General features: G+C 30.8%; 4 protein-coding genes and 1 long non-coding RNA gene across 6 annotated transcripts; 2 read left to right on the top strand and 3 right to left on the bottom strand.

The window, feature by feature from the left end:
• Positions 1-5,257: 5,257 nt before the first annotated feature.
• LOC139432205 (uncharacterized) lies at positions 5,258-6,307 on the bottom strand. Its single transcript, XR_011642075.1, has 2 exons — positions 5,622-6,307; positions 5,258-5,555 (listed from the first exon to the last, which is right to left on the bottom strand). It is a non-coding gene; the product is annotated as an uncharacterized lncRNA (long non-coding RNA).
• A 197-nt stretch (positions 6,308-6,504) lies between these two features.
• On the top strand, positions 6,505-11,658 carry LOC111413312 (2-oxo-4-hydroxy-4-carboxy-5-ureidoimidazoline decarboxylase-like). Of its 2 annotated transcripts, XM_023044237.2 has the most exons (4): positions 6,505-6,565; positions 10,450-10,586; positions 10,649-11,227; positions 11,285-11,658. In XM_023044237.2, the coding sequence occupies exons 3-4, from the start codon at positions 11,038-11,040 to the stop codon at positions 11,605-11,607; spliced, it is 513 nt and encodes a 170-aa protein (XP_022900005.1). In that variant the 5' UTR covers positions 6,505-6,565; positions 10,450-10,586; positions 10,649-11,037; the 3' UTR covers positions 11,608-11,658. The 2 variants fall into 2 exon arrangements, with proteins under 2 accessions (XP_022900005.1, XP_071056724.1); XM_071200623.1 differs by having other exon boundaries at positions 10,450-11,227.
• LOC111413313 (proteasome maturation protein) lies at positions 11,597-12,345 on the bottom strand. Its single transcript, XM_023044238.2, has 3 exons — positions 12,235-12,345; positions 11,969-12,127; positions 11,597-11,912 (listed from the first exon to the last, which is right to left on the bottom strand). The coding sequence occupies exons 1-3, from the start codon at positions 12,235-12,237 to the stop codon at positions 11,649-11,651; spliced, it is 426 nt and encodes a 141-aa protein (XP_022900006.1). The 5' UTR covers positions 12,238-12,345; the 3' UTR covers positions 11,597-11,648.
• A 149-nt stretch (positions 12,346-12,494) lies between these two features.
• LOC111413311 (Rab escort protein) lies at positions 12,495-17,963 on the top strand. Its single transcript, XM_071200621.1, has 7 exons — positions 12,495-12,655; positions 12,710-12,965; positions 13,021-13,177; positions 13,233-13,687; positions 13,751-13,960; positions 14,008-14,129; positions 17,385-17,963. The coding sequence occupies exons 1-7, from the start codon at positions 12,607-12,609 to the stop codon at positions 17,810-17,812; spliced, it is 1,677 nt and encodes a 558-aa protein (XP_071056722.1). The 5' UTR covers positions 12,495-12,606; the 3' UTR covers positions 17,813-17,963.
• On the bottom strand, positions 17,814-25,800 carry LOC111413276 (septin interacting protein 1). The gene is made up of 10 exons (XM_071200617.1): positions 25,219-25,800; positions 24,917-25,156; positions 24,556-24,860; positions 24,338-24,492; positions 23,876-24,071; positions 23,610-23,819; positions 19,271-19,530; positions 18,921-19,117; positions 18,634-18,855; positions 17,814-18,576 (listed from the first exon to the last, which is right to left on the bottom strand). Exons 1-10 carry the CDS (start codon positions 25,325-25,327, stop codon positions 17,984-17,986), a joined length of 2,487 nt encoding a protein of 828 aa, XP_071056718.1. The 5' UTR covers positions 25,328-25,800; the 3' UTR covers positions 17,814-17,983.
• Between the last annotated feature and the right edge of the window lie 22 nt (positions 25,801-25,822).

Below are 25,822 nucleotides of genomic sequence, written 5' to 3'. Positions count from 1 at the left end.
CAGACAAAAATTAATCTTTCAAAAAACAAAAATTTAAATAAAAAACATATTATTTACTTTCATAAGCAGTTGGATACTGAAATGATATAATAAGGGTCAAAAACTCAACCCAGGTTCAAAATTAATTTTGTTCTACACTATATATTATTTTATTAGTTGTTTTTATTATTATGAACCTGCCAATTACCAAAAAACACTTTGTAACCACATTTTGTAAACTACTAAGAGTTTTGATCAAAGTTAGCAAGAAGCTCTTAGTTTCATTTTATCCTAAGGTGTCAGAGTATTCTAATGATAATAAGGGTCAAAGACTCAACCCAGGTTCGAAATTGCTTTTGCTTCTTAAGATTAATGTCAAAAGGATTTGGGGGGACCAAATAAAAATGTCTGGAAGAGGAAAGCTCATTATCCCTTTCCCAGGTAGAGGCAAAGTGTGAGCTTTGGGATTTGCCAGAAAATGCAAAAAGTTCTGTATCGAAAATACTCCCAAATATAACCAATTAATTACTCAGCACCTCAAAGTTATGCAGCTTGTCTCAAAAAAGAGAGTAATATCATTGCAGAAAGAAATGCTATTTTGATTAGTAACTGAAAGACTTCAAACGGATACGACTCATAAGAAAAAAATATATTAAAAACACTTACCTTCAAATGCCAAACTATTATAGATGATAAGCAGCCCATGTTTGCTCCAGTAAAACCCTGAAACACAAATAATTATTAAAAAAAATATATATAAGTTATTGATAAATTTTCTGATAAATTGAAAGAAATTTAAAGGAGGAAGTTCATGGAAATATTTCAACTAACGTCGTGGAAAGTCTGGAATACGATAAGAAACCTAGGGAAACCTTGGGATGTCAACCTAAGAATAGAAAGAACAAAATCAGATGATTTTCAGCTATATGCTCAAAAATGAGGAAAGATTACAGAACGTTTTAAAGAGGATTCATGAATATTTCTCAAATATAATTCTGGTCTCTCTTCCATGGCTCAATGATTAATAACTACTAAATATTTTCAGAAAATTGAATTTTTTTCTTATAAAACCTGATGATGTGAAATATCCATCGAATAGAATGAAGTATCTATCAAAATATGGAAAAAAAACCTATGTACCCCGTTTAAGATAACAATGTTGGTAACCATAGCAACGAAACTAACAATAAGAAGAATTAACCACAATTAACCAGAAAACTTGTATTTGCAACATTTTTCATTTAAATCACAAATGGCGTAGTTACTAGCTATATTCCATACTTTTGCTCCACACTGTATATTATTTTATGAGTTGTTTTTATATTAAATGGATTTGTCAATAATTATGAACCTGCCAATTACCAAAAAACACTTTGTTACCACATTTTGTAAACTACTAAGAGCTTTGCTCAAAGTAAGAAAGACTCTTAGTTTCATCTTTTAACAAAAACGTTTGTCTTAAGGTGTCAGAGGCATTGTTGCATTTTCTGACAAATTTTCTTAGCTGAAGAGATTAATCGAAGTCAAAACAAAAATAATTCTGTTATGTTTATCGAATGACTTTCTCAAAATGCAGTCTTTTGCTTTGCCAAATTTTCCAAAGTACTATGTTTGTAAATGAAAAGGCTTTGTTTGGCGAAGCGAATGATTTTGTCCAAGACAAAATGGGACTCAGACAAAACTCAGACCTTTTTTGACTTTACTTTGTTGAGTTATTTAAACTTTAGTTGTTTGTCTTTTGAAAAATACTTTGAGCAACATCGCCCTGCAAGACTTTCTTTCCAGGATTTCTTCGTCGTGCTAATGAGAACGAAATAGTTCTAAAACGACAAGCAAACTAGGAACACTATACACTTTTTGTGGAAACCACAAATTTCGTAGTTTGAAAAATTTGGCAAAGCAAAAGACTGCGTTCCGAGAATATCATTCGACAAACATAACAGAATTATTATTGCGTCGCTCATTTCGACTTCAATTGGTAATTTCAGCTAAGGAGATTTTTTTATAAAAGGCAACAATGCCTTTGGCACCTTACGACAAACGTGGTTGTTAAAAGATGAAAGCTTACTTTGAGTAAAATTTGTTACTCCACAAAATTGAGATCTCTTTTGATTTTGAACTTTAGTTTTTTGTCTTTTGAGCAAATTTTGACAAATACTAAGAGTCTTGGTTTCTAGAGCTGGAAATAAAGACCTCGATTATTAAAGATTCTCCCTTGGACTTTTTTCTTTTGTGCAACTACGTTTATTTATGTATAAGCCATACTCGAATACCACAAGAAGAGTTGCGATTCGCATAATAGAAAAGAAGATGAATGTATCGAAAGAATTACAACCTAAATTCCTAAGATGAACCTATTATTATATTTTAGGTTAACTAGTTGCTTTCAAAAATAATTAATTTATGCCATATGATGCATCTACAGCAGCTTTATATTTATCTTTATTGAGTTGGTACGATTTTTGCAAATTATTTGATCTCACCTAACCTCGTATTTATCAGCGCCGAATCTGCTTTCTTTTGATTTTTTTCGGGTTAGGTTGGGTTGCCAGAAAAGGTCAGAAAAAAATTAACATTGCAATTAACTTGAACGAGATAGCAGAAATTACTGACCAGGTCATTAATAACCAAATAGCTCCACCAATTATTGTTATATCTGAAACGGGTTCTGAAAGCCTTAACTAAATTTGTACCTTCTTCATTGTCTGTTGTAAAATTCTGATGATTATTATTATTAAAGAAGGTATTAAATTTCTTATCGCAGTTTTCCTAGTTACATTTAATTTTGTTTGTCATTAAATGACTACTGTTCTGAGAAGAAGCACATTGCGTTCTTGCGTTATATATTAATTCGATTCACTTTTTATATAACTTATATCGATGTTGCCAAGCCAAAACTATTTTGGCATAAACGCCAAAACGGTCACTTTTTACTTAGCTATACCGTTGAACAAGATTTTTGAATCTGCATCGTTACAATATTAATTTAAAGTTTGTGCAAATAGTTATTTCAATATGACGTGATTCTGAAAAATCAAGTTTTCACTTGGCATTCTCTTAAGGCAGCATGGTAAAAGGCTCAAAAGTTTGGTGATATCTTTGGTCCAACTTGCAATATTTGGTTTAATTTGACAGAAGTTGAAAGTATCGGTCATAACAAGCAGCTCATTGTCTAAATAAGTCATAACCACGAAAATTTATTAAACTATGAAATACTGATATAATATGTGATTATATAATAGTCAAATACTTAAGAAGATTTAAATGGAATAAGAATTTTTATTGATAAATTTCAAAGAGCAATAAAAAATTCCCGAATTCAAATAATTCATCAAGACTCATTCATCACCGAGATAATTTCAGTTAGAGTGGCGAACATATAATAAATCGCTCAAGATCGTGGATTTGCAGTTGGCAGGAGAAAACAACGTTCTGGCATAGATAGTACTTTGGATTTTCCGTTGACAATTTAATCTCCCGCGAACACCATCGCGTCCTGATTAATTTTCTATCTGTCAAGAAACTCATTTCCAATATTTTCAAGATTGATCACATCAACTAAAAAAATTTTTTTTTTAATTTCCCTATCGATATCGTCGCAATAATTTATTACCCCGCAGTAATAAATCGAAAGGGATTAGGACAATCTTCGTGACAATGATTTTCGAGAATTAATTTTTCGTTGAATAAACTATTTCTTTTAAAAGTGAGAAATTGCTGTTAATGACGCAGAAAATCTAAAATAATATTATTTTTCATCCTATTGGGATTTAATGGGATTAAGTGGGTTTTCTATTAATTACTTGCGGGGCTTCGATATCTAGACACTCGAAAAAATACGATTCTTATCTAGCACATATTACCCTATCTATGAGGGCACCTTTTATCTCTTTACACGTAAGAGCCACATGGCTGTCAGGTGTCCATATTGTTTTTAGGCTAGATTACAAAACTGATAAACTCATTTTACTTTTTTTTTTATTAATTTTTTTCTTTTGGGCGAGTAAGTGAGAATTTTTACGCCATTTTAATAGCTCCACGTTTCTTAAAAGGTTTCTTTTATATGTCAAGGATAACGAGAAAAAATTAATTTCAAATTGAATTCTACACCTTTTTTTCTTTCCATTAATTTTTAACTATATAAGCGTTACAACATTATAAAAATTATAGGTACTACAACATAATAAATTTTTATTGTTATATAGACTACCATGTAGTTCATTTAAACTTGAACACTCCCGTAATAAAAATGTTTGAGAAAAAAATATGATGTTCTCATCATCATTGGGGGGAAGCGTGATTTTTTTTTGAACCTTTCCTGACCATACTCTACGTCAACTTACGGCGTATAAGTGCTAATTGCAACTAATATAATTTATTGCCTGGCATAGGAAAACAAATGGATTGTCAATAAAGGCTCGTTGCCTGAACTGCGGTTATAAACGGAGCTTGGCGCGTATCGAATTGTAAATCATCCGGTATTTATTTTATTTATTTAATTATTTGCTTTGGCGCAAACCGATTGCATTGGGAAGATTTCGGGTGCGTTAAATGGGATCATTTAGCACTATTTTGATTCAATATTTGATGTTATCAAGTTATTTATATGTATATAAATAAAATATTATTTATAAGCAAATTTTATCACAAATTTGTACGCAATTTTCTTTATAATATATTATGATCTTTATACATATGATTCTTGTCAAGTTTAACTTTTGCAATGGTTTGCTTCCTATCTAAAGGTGAGATGTTAATGGATTTTTTCTCTAATCCTGTGTTGGCCCCTTCTGGTGTTCCCCAGGGTAGTCATCTAGGCCCTTTACTGCCAAGAATGTTTAATGTATGCTGACCATTTAAAATTCTTTCTCTGTATCTCCTCACCTCTTGATTATTCTAGATTGCAATCTGATTTAATACAATCGCCTTTCATTAAACTTCTCAAAGTGTAATATTATTTCACCACCATTATAACAACCTACTCCTAGAACTAATGGATGTCAAAACTCTTCTTTACTAAGAATGGCAAGATCCGCAAATCGTATTAACATAGATCTGTTTCAGCAATCTTTTTATGCATTTAAAAAATTGCTCTTTGCTGCAATTTGTGTGTTGCCTCGGGAATTCAATTTGATATGTGATATTTATGGTTATTTGTGGTACATTGTTATTGGGTTCGACCTCTTTCTGTACCTACTTGAGATAAATAAATAAATAATTTATAAAACATTTAACTTTTCACAACTTTGTTATTGCTTTCCCTTCCGAAACAAAAAAAAATCTTTAACTACTTTATTTTTAGGTTTACTTTTAACTTTAACTTTTATCGGAGAAGAAATTCTCGGTACTAAAAACGAGTTCTCAAAAAACGAACCCGACTTATCTAGAACGGGGATGCGCGCCGCATTTTCGTTGTCGCCGACGTTTTATGACGGGGTGTTTATTGCACTCGTCGTGCTCCTTTGTTCCTGATCCCTGTATTTTACCTTCTCTTGCTTCATCTTCTTCTTCAAACCAACAAAAAACCTTGACTACATACAAATTTTAAATTATTTTAATTAAATAATAGGAAAAAACTAGAAAATAACGAAATTACTGTTAAATAATGATTTGTTTCTTGTAATGAATTAATAAACATTTACCTCAGGTTAATATTCAACTGGTTTCTTTAGATTCTTCGTAATTCCGACTTCTAAGGAACATATATATTTAAAATTTCATTTTAGACACAGTTTTTCTATTCTCCTAATTATATTATTGAGTTAACACACTATTAATATGATTTGAAACATTTTTAAACTGACAGCTGCATCAAAATATACATAACCTAACTTATTATTTGACAGAAAATGTAATATACAGCCCGGTCTTATGCTTCAATATATCTATAGATTTTTTTTTAATGAAAATTGATTTAAATTAAGAATAGGCTATAACATCTATATTTTTTTTAAGTATTTTGGGTTTGTTTAGACGTAAAAGTGACGTCTTACTAACACCATGAATAAGAAAAAAGAATGGGTACAGGTGAGGAAAGGGAAGCCCCCGACGGGTAGTCGGGCCATTTTATGACCACCATAATAAGACGGCATCCTCCAATAAAATCAACGAGAAGACCCTTATCCTCTCCGTATAGAAAAGAAGGAAGGTAAAACGCTTGCCGACCGACGGTAATTGTAACCCTCTTCTTTGTGTTCGGGTTCTTCGACGCCCGTTGGATTGGGTCGTCGTTGTCTTTGAATTTTGGGTAGTTTTAACCCTACCGATTATGGCCTCGGAAGGGATCAAAGGAATACCCGACAGAAAAACGGTTGAAAATGGAAATCCTGTAAAGAAAAAAAATATTGAAATCGTTATTGTAAATTTATTAACTTTGATTAATTTTGTTTAATCGTAATACACACATTATAAATAAATATTCATTCCTTGTTAGCTATTTTCCTATTTATTTTTTTAATCAGTAACTGGATTTTATGGCCGGGCTGTATTAAATTTTCCCCTCTTAAAAGTGAGGTTATGTACAATCTAATTAAACTGTCAGTCTAAAATTGAGCTTCTTGCCGGGTACTTACGTAAAGTTTTAACAGTGAGTATTAATACCTTCCTTAAAAATTATAAATTGATATTTGATTATTGCCTTAATTTGTCAAATTTGACAGACATTTTTACCATACATTTTAAGTAAAAGCTACGATTTGTATTTGTCAACACTTTGACAACTGATTTATATTACTATAAACAACGACAAATATCGATAAATATGGATTATACAAAGAAAATGCGGAGAAAATGAATATAATAATAAATTAATTACCCATTGGTAATCATGGAAACGCATTAATTACGTTTTTCCTAACCTCTTATCGAAACGTCAATAATTGAAAATTTTTAAACAATAATTGCCTTTACTTGATTTGGCATTGATTTGATCAGTTTTTTGGTTACTTGTAGCGTAATATTCTGCCATTCTTCAAGCAGCGCTTTTTTCAAGTCTTCTTTTTTGGATATTTTACACTTTCGTATATTTTGATCCAATAAATTTTCAATGTGGTTCATATCGAGCAACTATTCTGGTAATGCTGATGAGGGCAATTCCAAATAAGCCATAACTGTACGATTTCTGATTTGTGTTTTGGATCATTGTCCTGATAAAAGCGAAAACTGCGTCGTATGCCTAGGATGATTCAGCACATGGATGTTTTTATCTATAATTTCATCAATAAAGACTAAATCCGTCAAAAAGCCACACAGTTTCAATACTGCAAAATTTCGGTAGCTCTTCGTGGATCTCGACAGCCAATTTTGGAGCAGATAACTTTGGATTAGCCTTGATTTTTCGCATAATCAATCGGTCGTCAGTTGCTTTGAAAATCTTATTTGGTGCAATTCTTTGTTTAGAATTAGATTTTAAACTATCTAGAGTATCAAATAAGCTGTGAGCCACTGTATCTCTTAAATAGGAAGAATAAAATTAGTTGTTATCTTTCCATCCACTTCCGGACAATATGCTAACTTATTAATACGCTTTATAATATTTGTGTAGCAACCAGGATTCTACACTTCTGCTTTTCTCTATCTACTCATTGTGTTAACAGACTATAATCTAGCTTTATTTCAAAGATATTGTTCTTTATTATTCACTTTGGACTGATTTAACAAAATCTCTCAAAACTTCTCTAGCTCTTTAAGATTAAATCAAGTTGGTTTATTATCAATACTATACGTATATATATATGTATATTATCCTTTTGTTTTAAATTATAATATTAGGGCGTTCCGTTCCTCAGGTTTTATTACCTTTTTGTTCCTATCTATACAATTTTCGTTATCTTATAAACGCTTACGTTGAATGTTTATTGTATGTTGATGACGCCACACTATTATTACGCAGTGCGAACTTTAATGACTTATATCCAAATCAAATTTAGTCATGGATAACGCCACTGGTAATGAATTATTATGATATAAACACTAATTTTTGACTTATATTCGGTTGGAACTCTTAAAAATGAATATGCTGCGAAGTTGCAACGTTTACAAGGAGAAGTTAAAGTATTAATTGGAGCGTTTGAATTTCTAGCTCATCTATTGTTCGTGATATTTTACCGAGGTCTTCGAAGTCGGCCGAGATTATTTCTTATATAAAAAGATCTCTCCAAGTATCACGAACAAAATCCGACTTCGAAGACGTCGGCCGTCGCAATAATTGTTCGTGATACTTGGAAGCGACGTTTAGAGAGAAATACACATGGTACTATGCGCCTTATGAGTTCTTTAAAGAAAAATGATTTATAAGCAGAATCCAGGATCGACAATGGAAATATAAAGAACTTTTGTTGTATAAGTAACACTGACTACAGAGCTGCTATTTCTTAGTTGGAACGTCTAGTGCGAACACTTCTGTTTCTTACAACGGGAGATTCGTATACTTCTTTAATATACTTATTTCGAATCTCTAAACAAGCAATTTCGTTAATTGTGCCAGAAGTCTGTGATGCTATTATATTAGTTCTTAAAGATCACCTAAAAGAGCCTCTGAACATGTAAGAAAAGAAAATGTATTAATAACTGACTTTAATTTTTTTTTAATGATAAATTTAACTGAGCGTTGTAAATAATATCATCTTAGTTTACTGGATCTTGAATGTTGTTCGACATGAGATCATTTGCTGTACCATTGTCTGTAGTTGAAAGTATTTATGGCACTGGCAAAGATGAAGGCACATATTCAATAGAAGTGGAAGGTGTCACTTGAAGCCTCCCATAATAGATTTCCAATCAAATGTTCTACTGTGTTTTGTGCATACTCACTTTTGAAACGTCGAATTTAATGCGACATGTTCTCCAAATATGCTGAAATGATCTTTCGAATGTAGTTTTTGTTGCAATTCCTTCAACAACATGTAGGACTCTTTTTGTCTTTCGTTCGCATCTTTATTTAATTTTTGAATATCTCGCTTTTTTTGGTCTCTTAAATTTTACATTTATTGCCTCATCTTTTTGTGTTTTTTCAGCATTGCTAATAGATGTATGTTTTTCCTTTTATAGCTTTAAACTATTGTGCTTGTTCCATATTGTCACTTTTTGATCGTGTATCCTGGTGTGTTTTAATCTGCGTATTTTCTTGTTGAGTTGAAAGTTGATTTTCCTGATTTAATAACTGGGTGATGTCTTGCATTGCAGTATTATCATTATCCCCTTCATCATCATCCTCAGAATTGTCTAGACTGAGGTTCCTACAAAAAATTAATTAAATTATATTAAAAATATTAAAACTCTTGGCAAATTTAGGTTTATTACAAGTATTAATAATAATTTTCCTCAATATATTGGGAGTTTTCCCAACCCAACCCAAACGTGGTGGCGGTAATTTTTTTTAACTATAAGACAGCTAAGTTCGAAGCTCACTTCGAATCAGTTTCTGAAGAAGGTTGCAACACGGCATCAAACCTTTTCTTAAAAGACGTACGGCAAAACCCGAAAGTTTCTAGTGTTAGTTCTAATTTTAGTTCAATTCACACCGACGTAAAAGCCTTTGTACTTATATTGTTTATGATACTCGTTTACTTTAGGCTTGACCAAAAATAGGTTGGAATACCCTACTCCAGCTCATCAGAAATCAACATTTTAGAGAGTTGAAGCTCAAAAGATAATTTTGAGCAAGATAATATTGGGAACTAGTGATGGAACGAATAGTGATTCTTCAAGAAATTAATTTTATAGCGAATTTTGAAAATTGCAACATCAAACATTTTATTAAAACTTCAAATATTATTTTCTCAAAAACTAAAATTTATTTTTCAAAACCAGTTGGTTTATTGGAAAGAGAACACTCTTATTAACACTTTGGGAAGTTTTCATACTCATATTCCAAGAAGTGGATTTTATACGAATTTTTAAAACTCAATCGGCGAAAATTGCAAAATTCGAAAAAATTGTCGATCATTTCAAAAATTTATTTCTAAAGTACTGAAAGTGATTTTTCAAAACGGCTTTTTGCATTAAAAAGAGGATACTTTAATTAATAATTGGTGATATTTCCACAAGGATCCTTCAAGAAATTAATTTTATAGCGAATTTTGAAAATTATCGATGAAAATTGCAACATCGAAAATTTTTTCAAAACTTCTAATATTGTGTTCTCAAAAACTAAAAGTTATTTTTCAAAACGGGTTGGTTTATTGGAAAGAGTACACTTTTATTAACACTTTGGAAAATTTTCATACTCAATGTCTAAAATTGAATTGACGTTATTTAAATGTTTAATAAACATGTTATTATAAATAACTCCACATAAGTAAATGTTTTCATGATATCACATCATAAAACTATTAACTTATTATTATTTTGAATACATGATTGATACAAATATTTACTTTTATTCTAATTTAAGATTATTTTTCATCACACTTTATTATAACAAATATAAATATTTTTGTAAAATCAAAGATGTTATTCCACATTTTTCAGTTTAAAATACACTATGAAGCTAAAAGGAAGGGTTTCGTTGAGAAATCGTATACTACATATAAAGATATCTCCTAATCTCACAGAGATAGACGGCTAACAATAAAAAGTACCCAAATAGGCAATAGAATATTCAGCGCGTAGGTGCAATAAATACTCTCAGGGAACGAGTATAAATTTAGAAATGGCGCTCGGGTTTCAGGTAAAAAGGCGGAGACCGATAAAACTCTACAGAAAAGGTGTGGCTTGGAGAATTCAACGATAAAAAAGTTTATTCTTTTATTACGTTCTCTGACATGTCTACAAAATAAATTAAAATAAAAAAGAATTGATACAAACAATTCAACAAAAAGATAAATTTATTATAATTTCAAAATTTAGCTTTATTTTTGGTTGTTGCCATCTACTTTTCACTTTCTCAACTTTTTCTTGATAATTTAATTTCATATAAATTCCTTTTTCTTGTGAAACGAAGTTATTCGATTCTTATCACAAATCAAATTAAGTAAAAATGATAGGAATGTTTGAATACTTTGTTTATTCGAAAAGTTAAAGTTCAAAACAACTCGAAAAACGACCTCATTCGTAAAAATGACCGCGATTGAGTTGAGTATAAACGAAGTTAACGAATTACCAAGTGATCAATTTATAAAGATTTTCGGGAATATCGTTGAACATTACACTCCTTTGTCTATAAGCATTTTAAAATATCGACCTTTTAACACCGCCGAAGACATTTCAAAAGCAGCTGACACGTATTTGGATCAATTAAGTAATGTTGGTGAGTCATTGTTAAATAAAAATTAATTTTAAATAAACACAATCATTTTATGTTTAGATAAAGAAAAAGTTTTAAATCTCCACCCGGATTTATCTGGTAAATTAAATTTGCGTTTAACCTCAGAGTCTCAATTTGAACAAAACTCGGCGGGTTTATTAGAAATGAATCAAGAGGAGAAAACAAAATTAAACAATTTTAATGAAAAGTATAAAAATAAATTTGGATTTCCTTTTGTATTGTGTGCACGTGAAAATACAGTTTCAACAATTTTTATAAACATAGAAAAACGATTAGAAAACAATAAAGAAATTGAACTTTTAACAGGAATAGAGGAAGTGAAAAAAATATGCAAACTAAGAATAAATGAAATTATAATTTAAAAAAAAGTTTATTTCATTAAATATTAGCAAGAAATAAATGTTTAAAGTATTCCTAAAGATTTTTCAACAACAGCATGAGGTTGTCCAACAATTTCCCTGAATTCCGGCGTTCCAAAGATATCTTGAGGCCCAATTTCTATATCATTCCCAGTTAAAACATCCAACATTATATTAGACGACGGTAAAAACGGTAAATGACCGATTTTTTTCGCAGCTTGACATTCCATTGTGTAACGAAGCGGAGCATGCAAACCTTGAGTGTTTCTCATCATAGTTAAATTCATCATTTCACGATTTTTAGCATACTAAAGAAACATTTTATTACATTAAATTCTAAATTAATCATTTTCGCGTTACTTACACCACGTTCTGATGAAATTAACGGATGGGGTACTTCCAAATTAGATTTTACCGATGCGAATCCAGTTGACATTAAATTAGGTACTTCATATGCCCCTTGATCTATACCCAATCCAGATGGTAATTCCGGTTTTACTTTAAGAGAAGGTAATCCAAAACTCTAAATGAAAAATCATGTTATAACCTCACTTTTTTTTTAAATACATAATTTAATTTGATTTGAGTTTATTTATCGAATAAGATTGATATATTTTAATTATTCCTTACCATTTTGATGCTTGTATTGAAATAATTATATAAATTCAAGAAATTAAGTTGTTTCAAAAACCGCTTTGTCAGATTTTTGACAACTAAATGACAGCTCAATAAAGCTAAGTTGGGGTACGTTCAAATACTAAATGATAAATCAAATTATTTTTTGAATATATATTCGAATTTGATTTTTTAATAAAATATAACTCAATTTAATTAATAATAAACAATCTTCTTAATATGAATTAAGATACATTCATACATTTTTATTGTGCTTAAAAGTAGCTGTCACTTTGACAGTAGTCAGTACCATAACCTAATTTTTTTCGAGTCAAATAACAATAAGATCCCTTTACATTCATTGCTGATATACTAAATAAGTTTAAAATGGATTACGAATTACCAACAAATTTTGATTTAATCGTTGTAGGAACAGGTAAAACATTTTTATTTCAAAAACATTAAAATCATTAATTTTTCGTATAAAAAGGTGTTGTAGAATCGATGGTGTCAGCAGCCGCAAGTCGAATAGGAAAAACAGTACTTCAAATCGACAGTAAAGATTATTATGGGGGCGATTGGGCCTCTTTTAATTTAGAAACAATCCAAAAACTTATTTCAATGGAATCAAACGAAGCTCAAATCGATGTAAATGGTGTTTCGATTGAAGATAATGAAGTTGTGGTTGGTGTTGGGAATGATATATTTAACTTAAAAGACGTTGAACAGACTTGGAATATTATTGAGTAACTTAATTTATTAATTGTATTTAAAAATTTTGATTTAATTTAATTTTTGAAGGAAATTTCCTGAAAAAAACGTTGAAGAAGACTTAAATGTAGTTGAAGAGGTAAAAGAAGTTGGAGATAATAAAAATGACGATGTGATCAATGCAGGTTGGAGCCAAGAAAAGTTATTAAAAGAAAATAGGAAATTTAACATCGATATATCCCCAAAAGTTAGGATTTTTTAATTAAATTAAAAGAAAAACTAATTTTTTTTTAATAAAATAGGTTCAATTCGCCCGTGGGGATTTTGTCGAATTATTAATTTCCTCAAACATCGCGCGTTACTCAGAATATCGTAGTGTAAGCAGGGTTTTAACATATTTAAATAACCAATTAGAAATCGTTCCATGTTCTCGATCAGACGTTTTTTCAAACACCAAAGTTTCAGTGATTGAGAAGCGAATGTTAATGAAATTATTAACAGCTTGTTTAGATGGGGATGAAAACGAATTTAAGGGATACGAAAATAAGACTTTTTTCACTTATTTAAAAGATAAAAAATTAACAGAAAATGTTATCCACTATGTGCTTTATGCAATCGCTATGTGTACAATTGAAACGTTATGTCCCGTCGCTGTTCAAAGCGTTAAAAGATTCGTTACAAGTTTGGGGAGGTTTGGAAAAACACCTTTTTTGTATTCAATGTATGGAAGTGGAGAGTTGAGTCAAGCTTTTTGTAGGTGAGAAAAATTAATAAATGAGGTTGGATTAAATAATTATGAAAATGAATCAAATTGTTTTAGGTTAAGTGCCGTTTTTGGTGGGGTTTATGCTTTAAATCAAAAATTAAACGGGTTTATTTTTGATAAAGGGAATGATTTTAAGGGCATTATTTGTGGTAAACAACGCATTAATGGGAGTAATTTGGTTATGGGGGTTGATAAAGCGCCCAAAAGTTTCGTTGGGGATGTTTCTGAGAAAAGGATTTCAAGAGGAATTTTTGTTATTGATCGGTAAAGCTTAATAAGTAGTTGTATTAAAAATAAAATTCGATTTTTAGATCGATTATGAGTAGTGAGAAGGAACATTTAACTTTATTATTATTTCCAAATCAAGATGGCAAAAGAAATTGTAACGTTATTGAAATGGGATCATTAACAGGAACTTGTCCCAAGGATATTTGTAAGCTCAAAAATGATTAAGGGATTTTTTTTGCTTAGAAATTCATTTAACATGTGTACATCATAATATTCATGATTTTAAAGTAATAAAACTTGTTTGATATCGAAAAAAGTGGCTCAACTAACATTATAACTAACATCATTGCAAGTATGCAACCAATATCACAGTATTTATTTTATAATACGCGATTTGCGTATTGCAATACCAATACTGTGATATTGGTTGCATACTTGCAATGATGACGTCGGGTATGATAATTAGTTAACACACTGTATATTCTCTTTCACTGAAACCGTGATCAGCTTCCTTGCCTCAGGGCTCAGCTCCTTCAATGGGACTTACTGGAACGTTCTAAGGCCTGTAATAACAGGATCTGATGATATTAAAAGCCTGTGAACTAAGGTTTTTATATATGAGGACTTTCTAGTGTGCTAGGCGCTGCATCGCCTCATGTCTTTATCCCTTGCCTCCTGTGCCTCCTCTGTAAGCTACCCTATTGGAATAAGGGTATGTTTGATGACTAAAGAGCCATGTAAAAGGATTTTATGTAGGCACCCCAAAAGATCCCAACAATACCAAATTTTAGGAAAAAATGAAGAGAAAATGAAAAAGTGTTAAATCAATCAAAATTGAGGTTCTCTTCTAAACGCTCTATAGCCCACTTAGCGAAGAAACGGCGTTGTTATGGTCATTAAATTTGAACTCTTGAAGCAGTTGAGTCTTACACAGATTCAGGTCCAAGTCTCGACGTAAAATTCGTCAAGTTGAAGTCTGCGAAAGTTTGAGGAATCGACTATCTCGAGTTTTTCTGCACACTTTGTATGATATCTAAGTCTGCCAAAAAGATTGCAGCACCTCGAAAAAGATGACTCACTATGCTGGAATCTTAACAAAACCACGTGCATGTAAAAAGTCGGTGATAAAAATATCATATCGATATTTTTGCTATGAAACAGTCAATCTGTAGTGTCTAGAATTGGTAATGTTTCTCTTTGAGTGAGAATGAACTGTTGACCTGCACGAGGCAGAGACTTTTTAGATTATAATCACTTAGGTTCGAAATAATCAACGTTGAAATAGAAACGATGACGCAAAAAGTTTTTGGGATCATTATAGAACATTTTCTAATAACAAAACTTTTTTCCTCAGCTTTTAGTTTTGGAGTTATAAGCTAAATTGATGATTAAAATGTCAAAATAGAGACTTTTGAGATTATAATCAATTAGGTTCGAAATAATCAACGCTGGAATAAAAACGATTACGCAAAAAGTTTTTGGGAACCTTATAGAACATTTTCTAATAACAAAACTGTTTTCCTCAGCTTTTCGTTTTTGAGTTATAACCTAAATTGATGATTAAAACGTCAAAATAGAGACTTTTGAGATTACAATCAATTAGTTTTGAAATAATCTACGCTGAAATAGAAACGATTACTCATAAAGTTTTTGGGAACATTGTAGAATATTTTCTAATAACAAAACTTTTTTCCTCAGCTTTTAGTTTTTGAGTTATAACCTAAATTGATGATTAAAACTTCAAAATAGAGACTTTTGAGATCATAATCAATTAGTTTCGAAATAATCAACGCTGAAATAGAAACGATTACGCAAAAAGTTTTTGGAAACATTATAGAACACTTTCTAATAACAAAACTGTTTTCCTCAGCTTTTCGTTTTTGAGTTATAACCTAAATTGATGATTAAAACGTCAAAATAGAGACTTTTGAGATTATAATCAATTAGTTTCGAAATAATCAACGCTGAAATAGAAACGATTACGCAAAAAGTTTTTGGGAACATTATAGAACATTTTCTAATAACAAAACTTTTTTCCTCAGCTTTTAGTTTTTGAGTTATAACCTAAATTGATGACTAAAATGTCAAAATGGAGACTTTTGAGATTATAATCAATTAGTTTCGAAATAATCAACGCTGAAATAGAAACGATTACACAAAAAGTTTTTGGGAACATTATAGAACATTTTCTAATAACAAAACTTTTTTCCTCAGCTTTTAGTTTTTGAGTTATAACCTAAATTGATAATTAAAACGTCAAAATAGAGACTCTTGAGGTTATAATCAATTAGATTCGAAATAATCGAATGATTCTAGTCTTGGTCTAGCGCTGAATAACAATTAAAACTAGAACTAACACTATACCTACAACTAGAATCATTTGGGTTAAGCCACATGTCTCTAAGGACGGCTAAACCCGAATGTTTCTAGTTCTAAGCTGTTAGTTCTAGTGCTAGTATATCTAGATTATTGTATATTTTTATTGGGCTATAACGGATACTGCCGTATTAATCCGTTATATTTAAAACTGATATTTAATTGAAAATTTGTTGTTATATCTCAATGAACCTCAATTTATGGTTCATTATGGCCCTCCTTCTTTGAATATATTATTAACTATGTCATAATAGAGAAATTCTCAAATTTGAAGTCAATATGTAAGTCAATATGTGTATATAAGTCAAATGTAAAGAATTTTTGAATTTCCACGCAGCAAAATCACACTATCTTATATTTGAATGGTATGAACTTACCTTCTTCAATCTGACGTTTTCAGTGCTTGAAACTTTTTCTGATACTCTATTTGCATTCAACCGTTTTCAAAGTAACTTCTTACAGGAAGTTTATAGGAATTAAGTATACTGAAGCCTCGAGAAAAATTTTCTATACCTGAAAACCTCACATTTTCTCATTGATTTTTTAATTTTGTCCAGTTAGAATCAGGCTTCAGCCCAGTGTGCGTCGTGGTGAATTATAGTTTTTGCTACGCGATTATAGAATTTGTGACCGTGTTTTCTGCTATTTCTGCTGTTTGTAGAAGATCTAAGCAAAAATTATCAATCGAACAATCAGGAGAGAAACCTCAATTAAGAGAGAAGACTTGGATTTAAAATATCTGTAAAATGCATGTCACAATAGTTTTGAGATAAATCGAAGAGTTATTTTCGCTATGAGACTATTGGGAGCTTATTTTTTCAGATTTAAGTTTATGCAAAGCATTTTAACAAAAAAACTTTAACGTAAACTTAAACTTTAGCGTTGCACAGCGCAAATCCGAGGAGCCGACATTAAGCAGCTGCTGCGTCGCCACTGAAATTCTTCAACATCAAAAACATTCTATAATAAACTTTAAAGTCATAGATATTATAATGTACATTGTTCAGATTTAGTAGAAAAGGCGACCATTTACTTTTCCCTCCCCCTTAATCCAATTAATAATCAAAATAAACTTTATTTTTAGTACTTCTTCATATGTTTATCGAACAAAATGCTTCCCCGAAAGAAGACTTAAATTTTGTAGTGGAAAAACTATTTAAGCCAAAAGATGATGACTCAAACGAGTCCCCTCCGAATATTTTATGGTCCTTTTATTATTCAACTTCGAATACGAATGACTCAGATTTAACCAAAAATTTAGGAAAGAACGTGTTTTTATGCCCGGGGCCTGATATGGACTTGGACATTGATGGTTCCATTAAAAAAGCCAAAAAAATTTTTAACGCTTTGTACACAGACTGCGAATTTTTACCCAGGGCCCCCGATCCAGAAGAATTAATCATTGGTGAAGAAGAAGAAGATGAAAAACAGGATAAAGAAGGAAATGAGAAAGATGAAATTAATAATGACAATGTTAAAAATGTAGATGAGGTGAATAATGAAACAACTTAAATCGAAATGTTACAAGTCTATTTATATTTATTAGTAGTTAAGTAAAACGTCATTAATTTATCGCTTATAAACATAGTAAATAAACTAACTATACAATAATTAAATGTAATTCACTTATTTTTAAATATATTTTAATCCGGATTAAAACTGAGCAATTAACTTATTTATTCTTCACGCCATATCTAACAATCGATTTAATGAAGTTGGTAACCAAGTGGAATTATTTTGAGTATAAAAAACAACGTTTCTATCAATATAACATTGTACTCCATTAGATCCTAATCGATAAACTTGTTTAGCTTCGTGATATTTATTAGGAATAGGAACAAACAAAATCCCTTTTTCTTCGCATCTTTTCGCCACTAAATCTTTAAAACCTTGAGGAATTTGGCTAGCTGTCCTAACGGTTTCTGCAAACGACGATATTTTCGGTGGGGGAGGTGCTAAAGGTATATTTGTTTCTATATTTGCTAAATAAGACACGGATTCTTTAGCCCCAGGTTGGTGCCCCGACGAAGCGGCTCTATTCATTATTTCTAAAGCTTTATGAAAATTATCTTTTATGGTTGGTTGTTTTAATAATTGGTCAGACATCATTCTTTTCCACCCTGAATACCAATCGGTTACTTGAGCATAATCTGGGTTTTGATTTAACCACATTGCTAGAGTTTGAAGCCAACGTGGAAAGAAAAATTTATCTAAAATTAAAGTCATGTTCCCTACTGAAAGCATATCGCTCCAATCCATAACCCAATGCCATGGTTCTAAAAATTAAAAACGTTTTTATTAATTGTTTGATTTTATAATTATTATTTAATTACCTAATGGTTGTTGATGGGGATAAATAATAAATTGTTGCATACATAGTTGTAATTTTGGAACTATATGTTTTAATAAAAAGGCGACGAAAGATCCTTCTGGAAGTACTCTTTGCCATGGTTTTAACATTGGTTTAGCAGATCTATCAGAGGGGTGCCAATTTGCTAAACAAACTCCTAATTTTTCTTGGATTATTGGATAAATTTTATCTTGTAATTTAACATCTAAAAATAATAAGATAAAATTTATTTATAATAATATTAATATTTGATTTTTTTTTAATTCTTACCTAATAAAGGTATCCAAGGATGTACCCAAGTATGAATTGGAACAGTATCAGTTAACGGATCCCAACTTTGAACTTCAGCTATTAATTTCGGCATAACATATTGATCCAGAACGTTATCCATCAACCAGACTGGAAGTAACGGTTTCCACGCTTCCAATAAATAAATTAATGGGTCGCAATCTCTAGCCCTCCAAACACTATAAACCAAAAAATGGGCAAAAATTAATATAGAATTAAAAAAATTGTATGTGGAAATGATATAAACTAAAATTCAATTAACAAAAAATAATCGCTGGGTCCCCAAAGTGAATCAATCAGTTCCATTTGTTCGACAACCCCTCGAAACTCACCTAATGCATGATCTGACAACAGGAACCCACGTGTGCCATAAGAGACTATCAAATGGCTGAATTCCCATACAATTACCTTCAAGGGTCCCACGTTGAAGCGGCTTTTCCAATATCTCCTTCCATTGCCTAAACAGGTCCGTGTATTGTCTTGGTGAACTTAAAGGTTGCCAACTTGCCAAAGCTGATGTTAATAATGGACCTACTAAACCTGGAGCTAATTCACCTAATCCATATTGACAATATTCATCAATATGTCGTTCCTAAAATAAACAATAAATTACATTTTTATAATTAAAAAAAATTATTTTAATATTAAAAACGAAGGACTAAACGGTAATTTCACGAATTAGGAGGCCAAAAATGTAAGATATGTCTTAGGTAAAAATAAAAAACTGCCTGCGAATGTTCAATAGCTATAGAACAATGTGATTGAGAAGTGTATATTTTTATTATAGAGTTTGTTGTGAAGGAAATTGTGATGGAACTAAGTGTAAGCATAAATGAATATTACTAAGTTTTATGAAAATCTAGGGGAAAAAAAGTGCATTGGTAGATTGAAATGTTTGCTGTAGTAAATTCTCTTTTTTTGCATTTAAAAAGGATTTTGTTATACTTCAGGGCCGGTTCCTTTAGTTTTGTTAGTTTTTACATATAACTATAAAGAATTTCATCTAATTAAAAACGTTGAGATTAGCCAGGATCTTCCCTAAAATCACAGTTTTCAAGGTCAATAAATGATATAGTGCAAGACCGCCTAATTTTACTATTTCATTTATTTTTCTTTTAAACGAATTCTCATTTTGTTTAAGAATCCGAGGATACCTCTGGGGTTAAAGTGATAACGCGTAGATTACTTTTTGACAAAATGCAGGATCAAGACTTGAGACGAAAAGTTGGCTTATCTTAGTAGTTATATTTTATCACAATTGGAATATTGTGATGAACAAAAGAAACAAGTGAAGCTTTCATTCAGATACTCAAAAAAATCACAACTTTTCCTTCTAAAGAATGATAAATGGTCACAAGGAACATTCAAAATAGCGACGCCGACGACTAAACCTTATTCTTCTGGTAGTCTAATAAAGGCATTTGCAGAATCAAGTGAGAGGAGTAAGCGCAGAAAAACACAGGATGTTCACAAATTTGTAGAAAAAGATGTGTTAATGCATGCTGCTCAAACATCCTTTCAAAGTTCTAAGAGAGAGAATTGCGTCCAATATTTTTAAAGACATTTCTAACTCTTCACAGACTGCAAAAGCATATCAAAAGGCATACAAAGCAAGCAAGCAGTGTGAAAAGCAGTCACAATTAGATCAGATTTCATGCTATGTTGAGTAATACTTTGACAGATTTCTTTTAAACAAACTTAAATCCTTTTGTAAATAACTCTAAAACGATGCGTCTAATCAACAATTTTCTTAACAGACTCAGTTGCAAAATGTAATGGTTTCTCACATAATAAAAAAGATTTAAGGAAATAACCTTTGTAAACACCTGTATAGCAATGACCTGTGTTTGCATATTTTCAAAAGTTATCTTAAACGATTTCTGATGATAACATTACACTGTTTGCCAAATTTTATCTTTCTAAGACAAGTCATATTCAAAATATTTAAGAAAATGTTTAAAAATGTCTTAACTTTGAAGGCCTATATCTTAGTCATTTATGGGTTTAGTCCAAAAATTATTACACGAATCGTCATCATTTTGACTGTAGTGATTAAAATTATGCCGCGACTTACAGAAACACCCTGTATACAAGGCATATCATGATTTTGACTATGGTCGACGCCAAAGTATGTAATGCTGCAACAGCCACTACTTCAACCATGAGATGTTACATTTGTGACATCAAAAGAATTTAATAACCTCAACATAAAGAAAACGGTCGATATTGACGCAATACAGTTTGAGCTATCGGAGCTGCATGCTAGGATTCACTTTTTCGAAAGCATACTGCATTTAGCATACAATATTCCTGTGAAAAAATGGCAGTTAAGGTCGGAACAAGACAAAGATATAGTCAAACAGAAAGAGGCTGCAATAGAACAAATTTAGGGAGCAAATGGGGAAAATGGCTACTAGTGGATATACTGAAAGCTGGCTTTGGCAAAACCAATGATGGGAATACCAGCAGAAAATTTTTTGCCAATCCAGAAGTTATTGCTAAAATCACTGGTGTGGATTTAAATCTAATAAGACGGTTAAAAGTAGGGGTACCGAATAGTTACTAAATATCCGGCTTTGGCTGGATTTTAAAAACCTATTATTTAGTACTCCATTTACAATTTCCCAAAGTGTTAATAAAAGTGTCCTCTTTTCAATGAACAAACCCGTTTTCATAAATAATTTTTAGTTTTTGAGAAAACAATATTTGAAGTTTTGATAAAATTTTCGATGTTGCAATTTTCATCGATAATTTTCAAAATTCGCTATAAAATTCATTTCTTGAAGGATCCTTGTGGAAATATCACTAATTGTTAATTAAAGTATCCTCTTTTTAATGCAACAAGCCATTTTGAAAAATCAGTTTTAGTTCTTGAGAAATAAATTTTTGAAATAATCGACAATTTTTTCGAATTTTGTAATTTTCGCTGATTAAGTTTTAAAAATTCGTATAAAATACATTTCTTGGAATATGAGTATGAAAATTTCCCAAAGTGTTAATAAAAGTGTCCTCTTTCCAATGATCCAACCCGTTTTGAAAAATAACTTTTAGTTTTTGAGAAAACAATATTTGAAGTTTTGATAAAATTTTCGATGTTGCAATTTTCATCGATAATTTTCAAAATTCGCTGTAAAATTCATTTCTTGAAGGATCCTTGTGGAAATATCGCCAATTAATTAAAGTATCGCCTTTTTAGAGTTGCTTCGTTAGTTAAATCTGCATCAAAAAACTTCATTTTGTATCTTGGATCCAAATAAGTTGACATATCTAATCAGCTTTCTTATTAATTTCATTTTTATTCAAATTTCGCAATAAAGTGGCAATATAGGGTTATCACTTCAGAAATGTACCAGAAATTATAACCATATCCGGCTTTTCGCAAAATCACTATCCGTTCCATCACTAGTTAAAAGTAATTTTGGAAGTTATTTCAAGTTCCCATAAAGTGGATATAAAAAAGTTTGCTCTATATGGGTCATGGGCAGCCCATGACTCCTACCAAGCACAAAATCCTAATTCACGCGGCAATTGTTACAGAAAATTTTTTTTTGCCAATAGGGTTGTTATCAGAGGAAGCAGCAGAAGCATGCAACAAACATATTCGACTGTACCGGCAGAATTACGCAAGAAAATTTTCTAAAGAACAATGCAATATAGACGTAATGAATAGATTATTGCTCAGATTAGACAATAATGGCCTTACAAATGCTGATTTCTGCCCCACATGGCTGATAAGAATTTGATGATGCGGAATCTACTGCAGAAGATTCTGATAGTGAATGAGTCAATTGAGCCCTGATGAAGAGACTCTTCATTGTAAATTAGGGTTGTAATATTTTTTAAATAAATTTTTAATGATAAATTATTTTTTATTTTTATACAGGTGTCAACTTTTTCAGGTTCCACGAAGTTGACCATAACTTCGTTATTTTAAATGCAATGCTATAGTTTTTATTGCACCTTTTAATTGTACATAAAAAAATATGTTGATTTTGATAAAAGTTATTGGTACCTAGCGTTTTTCGTTTTCGAGTTATTTTGGTTTTAAGCTTTTTTTTGGCAGATTTCACCATGCTCCTTAAAACCTGATATCTCAGCCAACGTTAATTCAAAAAAGCTCTAAATTGGCATGATTACTCTTAAGATACTGTCAAATAGACTGTCATTTGTTGTATCAGAGTATCTTATCAAAAATTGAATTACCTTTTCTCTTTATTCAATGGCGAGAAAATAGAAAATTTTAAATCGAACGCTCTATATTTTTTTAGCCTATCAGAAAGGTAATTTAATTCTCTATAAATTATCTATAAACATTCCCATATCTATTTATTGTAGTTTCCCTCATATTGGGAAATTTATCAAAACAACGTTTATAGCTATTTAATTTGGAATGGAGATACTGCTTTTTAATAAATACAATAACAAATAATCAAGAAACATAGAGTTACGATTTTTTGTCAGAATAACAAACCAAATGTATGTAGTTTGAAAATAATATTAACTCAATAATGGGTAAAATTGGAGATAGAACTGTTTACCTCTCTATCTCTATAGATATGTTTACCAAAAGAATAAAACTGAAATAAATTTTAAAAAAATGTTGGCCGCCTAATTTGCATAAATACCCTTATGTGGGATGATCAATTTTAATGACAAAATATATACAAATACCTGTAATTGTTTAAAAATACCAGCAACTTGACCAAGTGATAACCCTAAAGACGTATCCATAAGTTTGTTGACTATTTCTAAAACTTCACTTAAAGTTTCAGCAGTTTCTTCTTCTTTAATCAAAGTGTTCTTCACATTAATTTCATCTTGTTTAAGAAATTGGAGTTTATCTTGATTGTTTCTTGTGTTTCTATCAATTCTAATAATATCCTAAAAGAAAAACAAATTTAATTTAAATTCAATAAAACTAGATTAAAATAAATAACCTGCTCGCACATATCAACTAATAAATCTAAATTATGTTGTATTTCTGGAAGAGTAAAATTGGTGCATTTCTTGTGAACAACATCTTCGAATCTTTCCACTCCAGGAGGTGCTTTTAAACCACTCAATGCGTGATATCCGCTGAGAACTCTTTGCTGAGGTCCCGTCATGTCGATTACTTTCACCTTAGACAGCTCACTGTAAAAATTAAAGTTGTTTAGATTAACTTTAAATGTAAATAAAAAAGTATTTATTAAAAATTTACATAAAATAAACATTAAAGTGAAAAACTAATTTGAAAGTGCTTAAATTAATGTTTGAAAAGGGAAAGAAGAAAATATAAGAGCAAAGATGACACGCAAAATTAAATAATTGCTGGTCAATAAAAAGAAAAAAACCAATAATTATTTTTTTTTAAATCTTTTTTGAAACGATTTTTTTAAATGCACAAATTGCACTGTTACCTTGCCGGTCCCAAATTTCTATTAGCTCCAGGACGTTTACCTTTTTCTATGACATCATCAACGCTTTTATAGTAGTAACGAGTCTTCTTTCCTCCATCATTCTTTTTCCATTTAGTTTCTTGCTCTTCCTCCTGATCCTCAATCTGAAGATTAGCCTTATTTAACAAAAAATAAATTAATACAAATCTCATATTAATCAAACACAAAAAATTAAATACTTTTTTTATTAAAGTTGTTTTCTTTTCAGGCCCATAAGCACCAATAGCTCCTCTACCTTTCCTTAGATGTGCTTCAACAGGAGTTGAAATACCTTGCAAATCCTTCCCAAGACCTTTCCCTGGTTTAAAACCCATTTGAAGTAATAATTTAGCCCCAATTCCTTTCGTATGTTTCTCCCAATTTCCAACTCCTTCATTTTTCATCTTATTATTAACAAAACCCTTTTTGCTTCTCAATCCGGCGATATCGGCTGTTATTTCAGTTACAGTAGCTTGTGTTGGTTGTTTTTTTGAAGATCCAAAACCTAATTAACATAAAAAAAAACAAAATTATTAATATTTTATAAATTTCGTTTTTTACCTCTCTTCGAAAATCCCTCTTCTTCTGATTCACTACTACTATTTTTAACACCATAAGAAGTTCCCGCCTCATCATCATCAGAACCATCACCCTCCTTTTTAATCATTTCATCTTTTTTCTTACCAGATTGTTGAACCCCACCTGCAACAAATCCGATAGGTGCAGAATAGCTTTTTTGAGCTTTAGATTTAAAAGAAGGTCTCGCATCTTCTTCTTCATCACTATCATCAGCCCAAATTCCTGTAAAAACGGTATTTATAGATGTTTATTTCGATTGCGTAGAAGCCTCGGAACATAATTACCATAAATTTGTTGTTGTTTGGTTTGTTTCCGTCGCGAACGGTTTATGTTGAACTCATTTTCTATGTCGAAATCGGTTATCTCAAACTTCTCTATTTCCTCCTCCGACATGATGGCACTAAAACAACCCCTCAATCGATAAAACGCCAAGAAAATATTCACAAAACGATTCACCACCACGAAATTGATGCGTTTTTTGGCGTTTTATGGGTGTTATAGGTTAAGATTGTGGCGACATCTGTCATTAAAATACTATATTGTTTAGATCTGTCATAAATGTTGGTAATGCAGATTTTTTTTGACATTTAAGATTAATATCAATTTAACTTTCTTAAAAATTTAAGTTTCTTTCTTTCTAGCTAATTTATTGAATTATAGAATATGATTACAGATGAAACACGAAGATATATTTGTAAAGATAACAGTAGAAGAAGCTGATTTAAATTTAAAACGTTATTGCCAAGATTTTCTAACCTATATTTTTTTGCAACATTATTTTAAACTAATTATGGTTTATTGCATTTATAAATTACATTTAGACTTGGTTATTAACCTTGTTTTTTGCTGGTATGGTCAAATCTTTTATAATGCCTAAGTAATATACAA

The sequence above is a fragment of the Onthophagus taurus genome, chromosome 11 (genome assembly GCF_036711975.1).
Source record: "Onthophagus taurus isolate NC chromosome 11, IU_Otau_3.0, whole genome shotgun sequence".
NCBI classification, from domain to species: domain Eukaryota; kingdom Metazoa; phylum Arthropoda; class Insecta; order Coleoptera; family Scarabaeidae; genus Onthophagus; species Onthophagus taurus.
Note: the sequence above shows the minus strand (reverse complement) of the source record. Positions and strands in the feature narration are given on the sequence as shown.

Excerpts from the sequence above, each read along its gene's own strand:
- LOC111413311 (XM_071200621.1), top strand. The coding sequence starts at position 12,607 with ATGGATTACGAATTACCAACAAATTTTGATTTAATCGTTGTAGGAACA. Across the intron at positions 13,178-13,232 it reads ACATCGATATATCCCCAAAA|GTTCAATTCGCCCGTGGGGA; the intron begins GTTAGGATTTTT and ends TTAATAAAATAG. Across the intron at positions 13,688-13,750 it reads TTGAGTCAAGCTTTTTGTAG|GTTAAGTGCCGTTTTTGGTG; the intron begins GTGAGAAAAATT and ends AAATTGTTTTAG.
- LOC111413276 (XM_071200617.1), bottom strand. The coding sequence starts at position 25,327 with ATGTCGGAGGAGGAAATAGAGAAGTTTGAGATAACCGATTTCGACATA. Across the intron at positions 19,118-19,270 it reads GTTGTCAGATCATGCATTAG|TGTTTGGAGGGCTAGAGATT; the intron begins GTGAGTTTCGAG and ends TTTGGTTTATAG. Across the intron at positions 18,577-18,633 it reads TCCCCATCAACAACCATTAG|AACCATGGCATTGGGTTATG; the intron begins GTAATTAAATAA and ends TTTAATTTTTAG.
- LOC111413313 (XM_023044238.2), bottom strand. Across the intron at positions 11,913-11,968 it reads TAATTTCATCAGAACGTGGT|TATGCTAAAAATCGTGAAAT; the intron begins GTAAGTAACGCG and ends ATGTTTCTTTAG.
- LOC111413312 (XM_023044237.2), top strand. The coding sequence starts at position 11,038 with ATGACCGCGATTGAGTTGAGTATAAACGAAGTTAACGAATTACCAAGT. Across the intron at positions 11,228-11,284 it reads GGATCAATTAAGTAATGTTG|ATAAAGAAAAAGTTTTAAAT; the intron begins GTGAGTCATTGT and ends TTTTATGTTTAG.